We start from the raw sequence: 14,380 nt of genomic DNA, 5'->3' as shown, positions 1-14,380 counted from the left end.
TAAATTTTTAGGCCAGTGTCGATAGCCATCTCTCTCTTTTTCCTCCCTGTCCTAGAAACAGGTACAGACCGATGATCATGTCATTTTGCTTTAAGTATTGCAAATATGTGAGTAAGTGCAGGTTTCTTGTGCTGTCTAGAGTTGCCTCGAGGAAAGGACGGGACTGTGGTACAGAAAATGTCTTAGGACATGCACCAGTACAGGTGTCATCCTGCAGCCTCTGCTCTCTACATAGATGCAAGCCATGGCTGCAAATGTAAATGAGACTGGGATCTATACATTATTTATGGTAGAAAGGGTGCATAAGTGAGGTGACTTACAGTGCTAGTCTTAGCTACATTTTTGATGATTCTTTGCCTTTTTCATTGTACTGTCTCCTTTAAGGAAAGATTCGAGTGTAAGGACTTGTCAGCTTCAAAGTCCGCATGTTTTTGCCATGTATTTCTAGAAAAAAATCGCTGTCTTTATGTGAGCTGGGTCTTTGGAGCTTTATTCACTTAAGGGGATCTGGATTCAAACCCTAATCAGGTCATGAATGAAAACAGAGTAGGTGAGGGGAAGACACTTGAGGATTTATAATCTTATGCGATCTTTCTTATAATAAGACTTAAACAAATCCTTCTGGATCCCCAGAGGAGTTCTTAGCTTTCACTAGATGTTGACTTAAGTACCTTGAAAGGATCAGCTTTTCCAACATTTTAACCTCTTTCCATCATGAATTAGATGCTGTTTGCTTCCCTCTCCTTTCCTCCCTCCCTCCCCCCGTCCTTATTCACAGCACAGAGCTACTGCACAATTTGACAGTCTTAGCACAGAGATCAGAACTGGAATTACGTGAGTATAACAGGTCACAGCTGAGGTGTTCAGGCTGTGGGGGAAGCTTGCACAGCTCCTTATGTACACGATGCTTTGCTAAAGCTGTTGCTGTTAGTCACCCACTTGGATGAGCAATAAATTCACTGGCGAATTTCAGCCTAAGTAAAAAGGAGCAACTGCACTAGGACTCTCGACTCAAACAGCAGCGAGCACAACATCGCATCAGTTATAATTGCTCATAACAATGGAATTTAAAAATGGCTCTGCTTCAAATCCTCTGTGTTCAGTTGCTATGGGGAAACAGGTTTGCTCAACTTTAAAAGCAAGGCTACAGGAAATGAAGGGTCTCAGGATATAAAAATACAAGATTCTGAATGTGTGTGGGCCAAGGTGATCAATACATGATACATGGCAGTTCATTAGAAGTGTGTCAGCAATGATACCTCAAAGTCAGGGAAGATGCTGAGGAAATGATGTGGCAGCCTTGCTGAAGTACAGAAGGGGAGGGAGGATGTAGATAAACAGAATGTGGGAAAAGGGAAATCTTTAATTTATTCCCTGGGATACTGAAGACAAATGTGGCAGTGGTGTCACAAGACTGGCGACACATTGTGGATATGTCTGCTATGTCTCCTAGCTGGCACGTCTGTAAGTGCTAGTACATGATGAGACAAGTACTGTTAATTGCGGTGATATGTAGGAGCCCCGCCATAGCCCAGCAGACACATGGTGCCAGGCCCTGTTCAGAGGGAGAAAAACAGAGTAGTCTGTTCCCAAGAGACCTAACCATGATGCTTTTCTGCCTGAAAGGATATGTTTGACATATTAAATCACCAAGATAGGTTTACCTTGGCAGGGCGTCCTTCCTGATGACGTGTTGCTTAGCCTGTATTATCTAATGAGATCAGCCAACAATAGGTGTGGCTGACAAATGACAAAAATGTTGATGAAGAGCTGAAAAAACTGGTATACTTCAGGCCTCCTTAGCATCATTACAGACCCAGAAAGAGCCAAGATAGAGAATTATTTCCAGGCTGCTGCAGTGAGAGCCATCACTTCCTTACCTTTGAACATCTCCAACCGTGTGAAAGCTGTGTTGATCTTCTTCCTTTCTGTAACTAGGAACTTTGTGAAATTGCTAAATAAGAGACATCACGTGTTTCATATGGCCTTCCAGACCCTTGTCTTTCTCAGATGAGAACTTGACACCCCCCGCCTCGCCTTGGCTGCAGTGATCATATTCTTCATGCAGTCTTTCTTGCTGATTCAAGATATGCCTGTTGTGGATCAGATGGGGTGAGAGCCACAACGATGCCCCTTGTAATGGAGAAGAGGCACAGAGGGCACTAGCTCCCCAAGGTGCTTCCTTGAAGTTTGAAGAACACAGCCTACCTTGCCCAGTGCCCCACTTCAGGCTCACCAGCCCATAGTCCCTGACAGAATTAGTCGTCTGTGCAGAAGCACAGAAGTCTGCAGCCAAAGTTGTGTCTTTCCTGTGTTCTCCCACTTGGTACATGCCCAGTGCAACCAGTTCACATTTCAAGCTCCTTTTCCCTATCATCCTGGGGCTAACTCTTCCTTCAGAAGAAAATAGAAGGACTGTTGTTCACTAGGCAAATGCAGCCAGTGGGGCTTATGAATTCATACAGGACAGAAAGCATTCCCACCTCTGCTGGAAAGCTCAGCAGGGTCTGATGTGGCATCCCTGGTACATAACTTTGTCTCTCTAAGGCTCCAAATCTCTCTAAGGCTCCAAAGGACCTGGCTTCCAGGACAGCAGCAGTGGGCAAAATTTGGTATTACTTAGATGCTTTCCTCCTCTTTTCATCTTTTGGTGAAACTAGTATTTCTTAGCAATCATCTATGAAGAGAGCCTGTACAATGACATTCCTGTCCAGGCATGTTTCTTGTCTCTAGTATGATAAAGTAATAGTTTACCTTTGTTTCTAACACCATCGAGAAAGTTAATGGCATTTGAAATTGGAACTTTAATAATTTTTCTTTTTCTCTGGGCCCAGTGCAGATAAGAAAAGAGAATGGCATTTTGTGGATGGATTATATGGATTGACCTTTAATTTTGTTTGGTTTGCAGTCTGGTAGCCAGAAGAGCTAGCTTGTTTCTCATTGGGTAATTGTTAAATGAATCTGCTTCTGTATAAATGAAGTTTCCAGGTCTGCTGTACACTGAAACCTCTCCCTCTCAGAGCAGCAGCCTCTGGGTGAAGGGAAAATCTGCCTTAGTTAAGTTCTGAGCAGCTCCATGCTGCTGCCTCTGTCCTTCATACACAGCTCAGTGATGGGTTTTCTGTGGGTGCGAGAGCCTCTGCCCGACCCTCCATATATGCTCCCCAGCAGGTACCTCCTGCTAGTCTTGGCTAAACTCCCTTGTTTGTTCCACTGATGGAGGGCATCCTGCAGTGGAAACCCAAATCCTGGCCCTAGCACATGCACTTGTTTTCAAATGAAAGCAAACCATCTCGGAATTATATTGTGAGAGTTGTGTACAACTATAACCCTCGTTTTACATTCACATCTTTTCAGTAAGGCTGAGGAAGTCCTTGTGTGGTTAGTGAATGTGATTTGCCAAGTTAGGAGGAAAAATAAAAGAAACATGCTGTCACCTGATGACTTACTGACCTCCTCCTGAAAATGAACAAACAAACCAAAACCCAACAAGCCAGGTGAAGCAAGGGCGGTACAGTTCCTGATGGTTGAAGCCCTTTGCAGAAATGTTTGTGGGTATAACATTTTCCTGTGTCTGTTCATCCATAGGCATGGAGGAGAGGCGTATGGTGAGGAGAATTAGCCCATCCTTATTAATATGTACCTGCCAATGCATACCTGTGGCATCCAGTGTGCATCCCTGCATCACCTGAGGCTGCTCAGGCCTCTCCATTTCTTTACATGCTCCCTCTCTCCCTCCAGTTTAGAGTGGGATTACTTGCTCACTGGTCTGCAGTACTTCCTTGTGGGTACAGGAGTCTGTTCTGTTCTCTAAAGCATGAGTAATAACAGAGAAAATTAATACCAAAAGAAGTTCCTCAAGATGCTGATCATGCCGTTTAGGAATACACCACTTCCTGACACACAGGCTTAGCCTTCCAGTGCAGAGAAGGCAAGAGAGTGGTAATGTAGTCACAGAGCTGAGGAGAAACCAAGGGTCAGCTATTAGGGACTAATACAGTGAAGCCCTCTCAACGGGCTAATGAGGTCCATGGCTTATAGTGTTTAAGTAGGTGGAATTTTAATCATTTAATTCCTGGTCACAGCCCCTGCTTTGCATCCTTGATCTCTGTATTCTCTTTTCTATTGTTGTGTTCAAGTGCATCTGAAAATACAGCTCAATTAATTTTGTGAAAATTGGAATAAAGTAAAATTTATAGTTCTAGAAAGTAGCCAGTTTGACACACGATAAGCAGCTAGCTTGTCAGGCTTAATAAAATGTTGTTAAGACATCAGCATGGAAGAAGAGACTGTGTATTAAGTTTCTGACAGCTGGATTCATGTTTACAGCTTTCAGAAACACAAAAGCTTTATAAAAAGCATTATAATTTCTGTAGAACAAAGAAATACTACTTCAGTGTTCATCTATGCCAACAAAGAATGATTTTCAATGCTTTCTCTCAATTCCTTAAAAAAACATTTTCTTTCCTTTCAAGAAAGCACTAGATTTTGAATGAACATTATGCTAGACAAAGCTCTGAGAAGACCAGTTAAAAAAAAAGTTTTCTGGAGCTGAGCTAAATTTCTTAAAGTTATGAATTTGTTAAAATTTACAAATTGCACTCCTGATCCTGAAATTATTCATGGTGTGATGCTAATTCACTGAAAACCTTAGCTGCAAAACATTTGGTGGCTGAGTTACAATGGTGGTGATGGTGTGATTATGTCCCACTTTTATCTGATTCCTTAATGTTTAGAGCATTTGCCCAAGACTGAGGAAACCTCTGGCTGAGGGAGATTAAACCCAAATACATAAAAGCACTATGCTGGGGTGGAACTTCTCCAGTACCTATTGCTGATCCTGTTCTCTGAGTAAACAAGCTGTAAACTAGGTTCCTCTGTGTAGACCAGCTCTCTAGGGGAGGGACAAACCTGCTGATGAGGTTCAGAGGGTCCCCTCTCTGCTGATGATGGTTTTGGTATCAATATACAAGGTGCAGCAACTCTATCAGGAAGGGTTACGGAGGGACTTATCTCAAAATGCTCCCTAACCTGTCACCTCAGGTACTTGCCTGGACTGGAGTAGGCTCAGGACAGAGTTCACTTTCTGCCAGGCTCCAAGTGGTTCCAGTTTAATTGCCCATGCATTTAATTGTGTGTACAAGCTGGAACAGTCTCTTCCCACCATGGCTGATGCTCTGGTAAATAAAGACCTGGGAAGCAGCAATGGGGGTTTTGTTCTCTCTGGCACAAGGGGGAAATGAACCTAAAACCATCACAACTTGGGCAATTTCCCCAAGCACTGAGCATCCCTACTGATATTTTGTAGTACATTGCTAAGGTATAGAAGAAACTCAGCTTTCATTTTGCTTCTTTTTCTTATGAGTACTCTCAAATAGAATGTATAAATTTGTCTTGAATGGAAGGTCTCATGTCAAATGTACAATATTTTTACATGCCTGTAAAATCCTTTGATTTGGATTTGATGGATTTGAAGGAATCTGTCTCATCCTTTTTGAAGAGGATGAGACTGACACATTTAATTCAATTTGATCTGGACTGATGGCCTCAAATTATTATGGTTCAGATGTTGAACACTGAAAAATCACTCTGTCGTAGGCCCGTATCAGTTCACTTCTATCCATTTAGCAGAATGGAAATGTCAGAGCCTGCCAAGTCCATTACTGATTTGGAGATACTCTTGTGTCTTCAGCCAGTATTTTCTGTAGAAGGGTACAGTGTTGCACTGACACTGACATTTACACATGGATTGTGGAACCCTGCATCTCAGTTGAAGAGTGTAATCTACCAGCACCTGCCCAAACTGGGCGCTTCCTCAGTAATCAAGCAATTTTCATGTAAGTCATTTTGCAATACTAGTATTTCCAACTCTATAGACAAATGGTATGTGAGAGACAGGACTCTGTAATTTAGCAGAGAGAAGTAGTGGGTGAGATTTTCTGTGAATTGCATGTACAGTGTGATTATATGTAGAGGATCCCATTTTTCAATTAATTTTTCAAAGACTGAATGAAAAGTTGGCATCATTATTTTGATTAGACTACATAAATATTTATTCTACTCCAATTAAAAGACCGACTCAACTACAGTGTGTTTGCCTATGTTGATTTTTATTATTTCTCCTCAAATGCTTTCTAGAGGATCCATAAACTTCAGTGTTCCTTTCTTTCTCCCGCTTTATCTCTATACAATTTCTTCCTAACACTATGGCTTTGCACATTGTACATTGTAGCTCATCACAGTGAATCTCAGCTGTAGGAGATGGAAAAAAAAAATTATGGTGCCTTTTAAATCTGGGCAGAGTAGGCATTCTGGGTATTGCGGTTTTCTGGGGTGCTTACAGGAATATTTTTTCAATAAACAGATGTATTATCATAAGCGTATGGATGTTGTATTAAACTTTGGCTCCTTCTTTTAACAGGCTGTGAAAGAAGAGACCTCTTTTGTAAATCCCAGTAAGACCTCCAGCCTGCAGGACCCTAATGTAAGGTCTGTTGCCTCTTGTCTGTAGGGAAAATATCAAATAAATACATGATATAGTGATGCATTTTCTGAACATTATCTCAAACTGGTGTTACAGGTCAATTTGCCCATCTCCAAGTTGCTGTGTAAAGTTCACCAATGACCTGAGGACAAGGTGTCTGTCAGAAGCATGCTTATTTTATACATATATATCAGATACAGTTGAAGAATTAATAAAAGCTCAACTTTAAAAATCAGACTGAGTGTATGTACTTAGACAACTGATAAAAGCTCAAGGTGAAAAAATCAGGTCTAGTGACAAACTTAGAAAAACTTATGAAAACTGACTTATTTTTATATAACTTTTGTATCAGAAACGTGCTAGGGTCCAAACTGGAATATCCTTGTGTTTGTGTTTTTCTGATTTGCGCAAGATTTTTTTTGCAGAAAAAAAGACATTTGGTACACAGCCTTCAGAAAAATGGCTGATTTGCAGGCAGTAGTGACTACTTTGGATTGTACTTTTATTCTGTTCATAGTGAGCAGTAGTCTTCCTTTTCTGAGGTGACCATTTTGAAGAGGTGTATTAATTGTAAGCATTATTTGAATGGCACAGTATGCTGTCTTTCAGCAGGTGATTAGAGAGGAAGTTACGACATGGGTATTTGGAAATTGCCTGCCTCTGTATGTATGGTAGTGCCATCACTTTGGATATCTTTAGTGTCCAAATCTGAGAGGAGAGTTTGATGAAAAAAAAAAAAAGACTTTAAACCATGGCAATCACACTGGCTGTTAATCAGCTAATTATGCTAGTGTATATGCTATATATAAGTTTATGTATATGTAATATACATATGTACTAGAGTACTAGTCATCTCATGATTTTATTTTATAACTTTCTGGTGGTGACTCTTGCAACTGAAAGCAGATATTTAAGCATCTTATAGAAAAGGCTGGATTAGGGGGGTAATGAGTTATGTTTGACAAATTAAATCATTCTGAACTCAAAAAAAAAAAACCAGTTATAGTTGTGAAAATTTGTCAACCCTTTTTTCATATGTGTATGTTTCCTATAAGGTGATAAATCAGCAACAGTCTTCAAAAAACGTTTCATTCAAAAATTCCTTTCTGATCAGATTGGACTAGCAGAGCTTCTACGTTTACTTAGTGAAAGCAGCTACCTAGAGAAGAACGGTGAGGGTGGTTGGTGCTGCTGAGGCGGGAGGAGACAGGAGAGGCAATGCTATTGCTTTCCGTGGCAGTCCCTGGCTTGCCTGCAGTACAGCTGTGATTCCCAGTTCCCCACATATCTCTCATCTCAGGACAACCTGCAGAGCTGTAACATCTAGCCTGGCAGGCCATGATTTTCCCATTTGTTTGTCCAAGGGGTTGCAAAGTCTACTTGATACTTGGAATCACCCACTTTTCTGCTGTGCCATTGCCCTTTTTAGACCTCTGCAAAACTCTCTTAGGACCACTGAGAAAATTCATCACATAGGTTACACAGTGACCTATTTCTTTGTTTAATAGAAATGGGTTTCATGTACTGTTTTTGCCACATCACCCTTTGTTGGGTTACTGTCACTTCCAGAAGCAGTTCAGGAGGACCTGGTTTGTAAAGCCTTGTGTGATTTGAAATGTGCCTAAAGATTTGTTTTCCTTACTCACCTTTGCTGAACTTCTGCATAACATCTGTAGAAAAACCTTTCTATTTGACATTTTGTAATAGATTATCTCCTCCTTCATCATGCTGAGCTGTGAGTGAGTTGTGTGCTTTGTCATGTGAAGTACTATTCAGCATGAATAAGGATGGCAACCTGGCTGCAAAGCTAATTTTACTGTTTTCTTTTGCACACATCCAAGCTTATAAACTCATAAAAGCCACTTTGGAGTTCTCGGTATGCAGCAGTCTGGTGTATGTTTGTCTAATATTTGGTTTTATCTGGCTTATGTCAAGCATTGTTTCCTCTGCAGTCAGTTGTGCCAAATGAAATGGTATTGTTTTATTGCTCTGTGTCTGTGTCCTGGGGGTGCAAATATACAAGTAATCAATGCTCAGGGATAGACCAATTTTAACTGCTTCCATTCAAAACTCAGAGAATAATGGAAAATAAATTCAGTGTCTAACCAATTCTCTTTCTCCTTCAAGTGGCTTCCCTTTCTGCAGGGACAGATGCACCCTTGCAGACAGCCAGCATGTGACTTATTTGCCAATAACATCCTCTATAACCTGTATTTTGTGAACTCGGATGGACATAAATGAGCCTTTGCTCTGCTAGGAATTGCATCTGAGTAGAGCCAAGAGTTAGTTCATATTGGTCAGACAAGTCACCTGAGAGTTTTTCTCTTCTTTAGTTGAGAAACACACAAGTATCCTTTGTGAAAAAGCCCTCCCCGTGGGATATAATTTTTATTCCTGCAAGTACCCATGCAAACATTCCTGTAGACAACACCTATGTGAATGAGGAATGTTTGTTTGCTGAAATACCTTGCCAGTTGAAACCAGTATCTGTCACAGCTAATTAACAATACTCCACTCTTTTCATGCAAGGGATTTATAGCAGGGACAGTGACTTCATGTATTTGATTACTGATGACTGTACAATGCACTAGCAAAATGCTCTGGTTTTTCCTAACCAAAGACATTGGGAAATTTGTTCAGGCTAGCTAGTAAGCAAACATGTGCAGTTTTGATCATTAACTGAAGCACGAATTGTTCATACAAATAGGGGACTAGCAGGTGAGGAAGGAGGGCAGTGCGCTTGTTTGATTAAAGAACGGTGCTCTCTTTGCTACCATTTTGTCTGCTCATTCATTGCCACTCTGAAGATTACGCTTCTAATGAATTAACTGCTTGGATGTGGCCTGTAATCCCCCTGAGCAATTATTTTAGCATCTGCCACAGCAGACTCAATTTGGCTAACAATTGCTATAGCTCTTTGTAGAATTAGTTCTGGTTCAACTAGTAATTACTCATATGTATGTGTGGTATAGCTGCTGTCGCTACAAGCAGGTCTCCAGTCATTTTGTTGGGCATGGCCTTGGAATAATGTTGTGCTTATGCAAAGTCATAATGTATCAGTCAGTTTATTCACCTGTTTTTTGTGTCTGTTGGCAAACTGTGGATCCTTCTATATCTAAGTAATTTTAAATATGGGGAAAGAAAAACACAGCTGAAGCTGAAATCACACTATTTTGTCAGCTTTCAGGAGGGGAAACCTTGTGAAATTTTCTCTGTCATTTGGTGCACAGGCTGGAAATGCAAGGTTGTCTCCTGATCTTCCTGTTAATAGCTAACCTGTACACATCAGATTAAGCTGCAGGAGGATGTGGGACCACAGAAGAGTACAGTCCTCTCTCCTCCCTGCTTTTGGAGAGCAGTGCTGTGTGTCTCTATAGCTTTCCCTTCTCTGCAAAAAATTTTTGTTTTTTTCCTCCCAGACTGTTTCAGGTGCTGGTTCCCACATTCATTGAGGAAAAAGCTGGTGACTCAGTAACCCAATATGTGCTGCAGTGTCCTAGCTTGCACTCTTCTTATTCTGCAGTTAAGACTGATACAGTGCACTGTGAACTGGGACACAGTCATACATTCCCCTTGCTGACCCTCCTGCTTTGCTGATAACGCCTAGCAGAGCAGCAGATCTGGACAGTAGCAGTAGAGGAAGTTGTATGGTTACCTCAGCTGGATCCATCCGGGCTGCACATGACAGAGCTCTCAGCTGAACAAAGTCAAATGAGAGCAACTAACAGGAGTGGAATTTCAAAAGCAGGTTAAATAGGAGAGCAACGAGTTATCTTGATAAGACACAGGAGTCCTACCGAGAAGAGTTTGACGTTTCTTTATTACAGCTCTGTTGTAACAGACTTGAAAGCACACACATTTTCATCAACATCCAAGTAATACGTACAGAGAAGTGCAGCCCAGCTATATAGCTGGGGCATGAGCATTTTGGACAAGGCAGAAATTAATGTTGGTTTATGGAAGAAATACCTGGAAAATTGTGTTAGTTATGTATTTGCATTATTTTGCTTTTTATACTGCCTGTATTGAATCAAGAAGAGATACAGTTAGTTTGCAGTTACCACCTTGCATAGTGAGGCATGCTTTGTTAAGGCATATAGTAAAAACATGTCTGTGTGAACGTTGTTCTAGTTTGGAATTTGCAATGCCGATCATTTTGCAGTGGTCTTTAATGGTACTTCTTTTGGGATGAAGGGCCCAAGATTGCTCAGGAGGCAATGATCATGTCAGTCCCTTTTATGACCAACAAGAGGAATTCATCTTCCACTAGATCTAGAGAAGCCTTTCTAACAGAACATTTTCTTCTTTAGTGTTGTAAGAGGAGGACCTGTTATGGTGCCATATGGGCTAGAAGGGATTATGAGGAAGTAACAGAGGTGCAGAGGTGTTTTTCCCTGTTTGTTGGAAACTTCCTTACACTCACGTATCTGACTCTGTGTCCAGATGGAAGTGTTGAGGGAGAAGTGTTCAGGGAGAATTCACTGATTAGACATCTAATTTAATTCAGGTTTGAGATTACTGCATGTTCTTATGTATAGTTTTGGTAAGGCTCTCATCACCTGCCTCCAACTGGGATTTTTTTAGTTGATTCTTTTAGTCTTGAGAGATCGGGGTTCAAGCTGTCTACTAGAACATTTGTATAATGAAGGAAGTATAAATGATTGTAGGAAACATAAAAATGAAAATATAGTCACCCAGTTTGTTATCATCTCTGGTCACACTCTCCTCTTGGTCAGAGGCCCTGCCCATCTAGCGATCAGGGATGCAGAGGTTTCTCTCCTGCAGCATACCAAGTGAATGTGAAGCACAAAGTGACCTCTTCACCTTTTTATAAACCTCACCCATTTCTTAGTAAAGGGATGGGCTGCTAGAAGGATAACCTCTTGAACTTTCTTTCCAGAAATTTCCCACCCAATTGCCAGCCTGCTTTGTTTGTTAAATGTAATAAATATGCCTAACCATAGAACCCCATGAAGAGAATTCCTTCCATTATTCCTCTCCTTATCCAAAGCTTTGTCAGATAAGCACCACCTGTACAACTTCCACAATGCCTATACATGAACCTCTCCTGAAAACTCTTTGAAGTCTCTGTTTTCTCTCTGGCTATGACGACCTGGGTTAGCCAATACTGTGTGTATGTGTATGCATATGCACACAGATTCTCACACACAGTTTGGCTATATTTAACATAAAGATCTACACATTTCTTATTTTATTCTCTTCTTCAAATATGGCTGCATGTAATCCACGGTATAACTCTGCTGCACCAGCTTCAGGATTTCCAGTTTGTGAAGAATTAGACCAAATTAGTACAGGTGTCAGGAATTGCTAATACTTTGGAACCAGACAAAATACTGGTTGTTCTCAGGCATAGCCTGTTTGCCAAGCCAAACTTTCATCTTGGAACAAGTCAGACAGTGGAAACGTTAGCAAAAATGCCTAAAGTTAAAGAAAGTTTGTTAAGCCACTGAAATAAAATTTGTAATTTTATTTCAAATTTTTATCTGGCATTTATCGGATAAAATTATCTGGCATTTATCGGCTTTGCTGATAATGTACTTTTTTCTTCATGGTCACTTGGAGCTCAGGAAAGTTTAGACATGATACATGTCTGATTCAGGTGATCTGGCTGAAGGTCTTCAAGAGCTGGTACATGTCAACAATAACACCTTCATCATCATTGGCTAAATGTTAGTCTTTGTTTTGTCAGTATCTGTTTACTGGTACACACACAAGACTATCCAGATGTTAAAATACTTAGATACAGTCTTCTGAGGTTATGTTTTGAAAAACTGAAATAATAATTGACATTGTTCCTGAGAAATTTTAGCCATTTATCATAGAATTATAGAACTGTTGGTTGGAAGGGACATCTGGAGGTCATCTAGTCCAGCCTCCTGCCCAAAGCAGGACTGTCACCAACACTAGGTCATGGCTTTGTCTAGCTGAATTTTGAAAACCTTCAAGGATGGAGATTATACAGCCTCTTCTGCAAAATACTGATCAAATGTGTAAATGCAAGTTCCTGCATTTCTGAGGCAGGTGCCCAAGTGTTGTCAGTGAAGAGCTCTCTTCAACTGAAGCGCTCAAGTTGGCTGGTCAGTTATTACTGTTCTTGTCGCTGTTGCCACTTGCTGTTGTGCACCATGTGATACATTTATGAACTGCAATATTTATTTTCCCTTATAACATGCTTTTGGATTGCTGCTAGCTTTGGCATGCTTTACATCCCACATGGTTCAGGATTTGTCTGCGGATTTCTTTCCGTTTAGACCAACTGCTGCATTACCCTTTGTTGATCCTTGTTATCCAAATTATCTCATCTTTCATGGGATTGCAAATAGCAATATTCTTCTTATGTGGGAGTAGGTATAAGCACCAGCTGGTGCTTTGTGAATTCATTTATTCTAATTTTCTTTGTAAATCTTCCCATCCAAAACCAAATTACGGTATTACATTAAGACTAATTACATTAGGAGCTGCTCAACACGTAACGTAAAATTAAATGTTATCTCACAGAGCCTGATGATGCTGCGTACCAGAAAAGAAGAGCGGAAAATGTTAAGTTATATCAAGTTATACAGGGTACAGATCAGTCAGGAGAGGCACTCACAGGCGCACTCTTCTGAACGCCCAGTGCAGAGTAAGCTTTTCTCATACAGATTGTCAGAATGAGATGCCCCTACTGTGGCTTGTGCATCTGATGTACGCTAGGCTTTGAGTGTGGCTGCCTTTCAATTTATGTGAATATGTCCTACACTTTTTCTGACCAAAGTAAAGATACTTCTTACATATAACTTTTATGTATCATCGAGGGAGGAGCGTCACTCAAAGTAATGTCTGCAATCTTGTGCTTTCCCCATTCCTTTCTCACCTGCACAGACTATATTAATATTTGAGTTATTATCTCTTGGTATCTGAGCTAACATCCTGCTGAAGTACCTTGTGCAGTGTGAATCTCAACCAGTTTTTTCAGAGAACTTTGGCTCTCTGCAGGTGCTCTCAGGTTATGACCATATGAGCAAAGTACAAAGCGTACTGATGTTCACCTAATCTGTACACATTTTGAATCTGGAAGTAACACCTCAGTATCTATCTTGATACATACACTTCCAGTGAATGTCAGAGTAGCTTTCCGACAGCATATAGGTATGTGCACAGGGAGTTTGTTCTAGCTTGTCCAACAATACGTACTCTGCGCACTGACTTTTTCTATCAGTGACATTGACTTAGGACTCTTCGGAATCATATCTCAAGAAAACATTTTTTTAAGAAACAAAACTTTCCTTTTTTGTAAGGAAAGCTAGGATTCTGGAGTGGTAGTAAGTGGAATTTATCGTACAGCTGCTTATCAGCTGCTCAGGACTTAAAGGCACATAAAGCGATTTTTATTTAGAAATTTAATTTGATAGAGACAGCTGTGGCCTGCAAAGCTCTCTTGGACACCTTATCTAACAGCAGTTCTTATAAAGACTGCAAACTGACACCAGGTCTTCAAGTCTGGAGCCTTATTCATGCACAGTTTCTAGGTAGGTAGTTTCTAAGCATCACAGAGTTGAAGTTTTGGACCAGCCATCCAGCGAGAGCTGTGTTGGGAGATGTCCACATTGACATTTGGGGGCTAAGAATAAGCATGTCACCTGGATGATTATGGACAGCTCATTTCCTCAAGTCAAAGACTTCAGTTCCCTAGAAAAATAGACATATACAAAAGAACTTTTAGGCAGGTCAGAGCTGATGAAAAATTATGTGCTTGGTTTTACCTGACATGAACTTCAGTGAACCCAAGCAGGTTGTTTTCTTAGAATCAGAATGGTCTTAACTCTATGAGGCAGAGTCTGAAACATTACACTTAAAGATCTCCTTCTAAATGTATTGTGAAATATTCTAGGAAAA

General features: G+C 40.7%; 1 protein-coding gene across 1 annotated transcript in view; it reads left to right on the top strand.

The window, feature by feature from the left end:
- The window catches only part of EPB41L4B (erythrocyte membrane protein band 4.1 like 4B), a 186,699-nt gene that overhangs the window by 131,451 nt on the left and 40,868 nt on the right, over nt 1–14,380 (top strand). Inside the window, exon 20 of the mRNA XM_068396115.1 lies at nt 6,422–6,489. Coding sequence (XP_068252216.1) covers nt 6,422–6,489 — 68 coding nt within the window. The remainder of the gene's footprint in view (nt 1–6,421; nt 6,490–14,380) is intronic.

The sequence above is a fragment of the Nyctibius grandis genome, chromosome 3, assembly GCF_013368605.1.
Source record: "Nyctibius grandis isolate bNycGra1 chromosome 3, bNycGra1.pri, whole genome shotgun sequence".
In the NCBI taxonomy this organism is placed as follows: Eukaryota; Metazoa; Chordata; class Aves; order Nyctibiiformes; family Nyctibiidae; genus Nyctibius; species Nyctibius grandis.
This window is presented reverse-complemented; position numbering and strand designations above follow the sequence as displayed.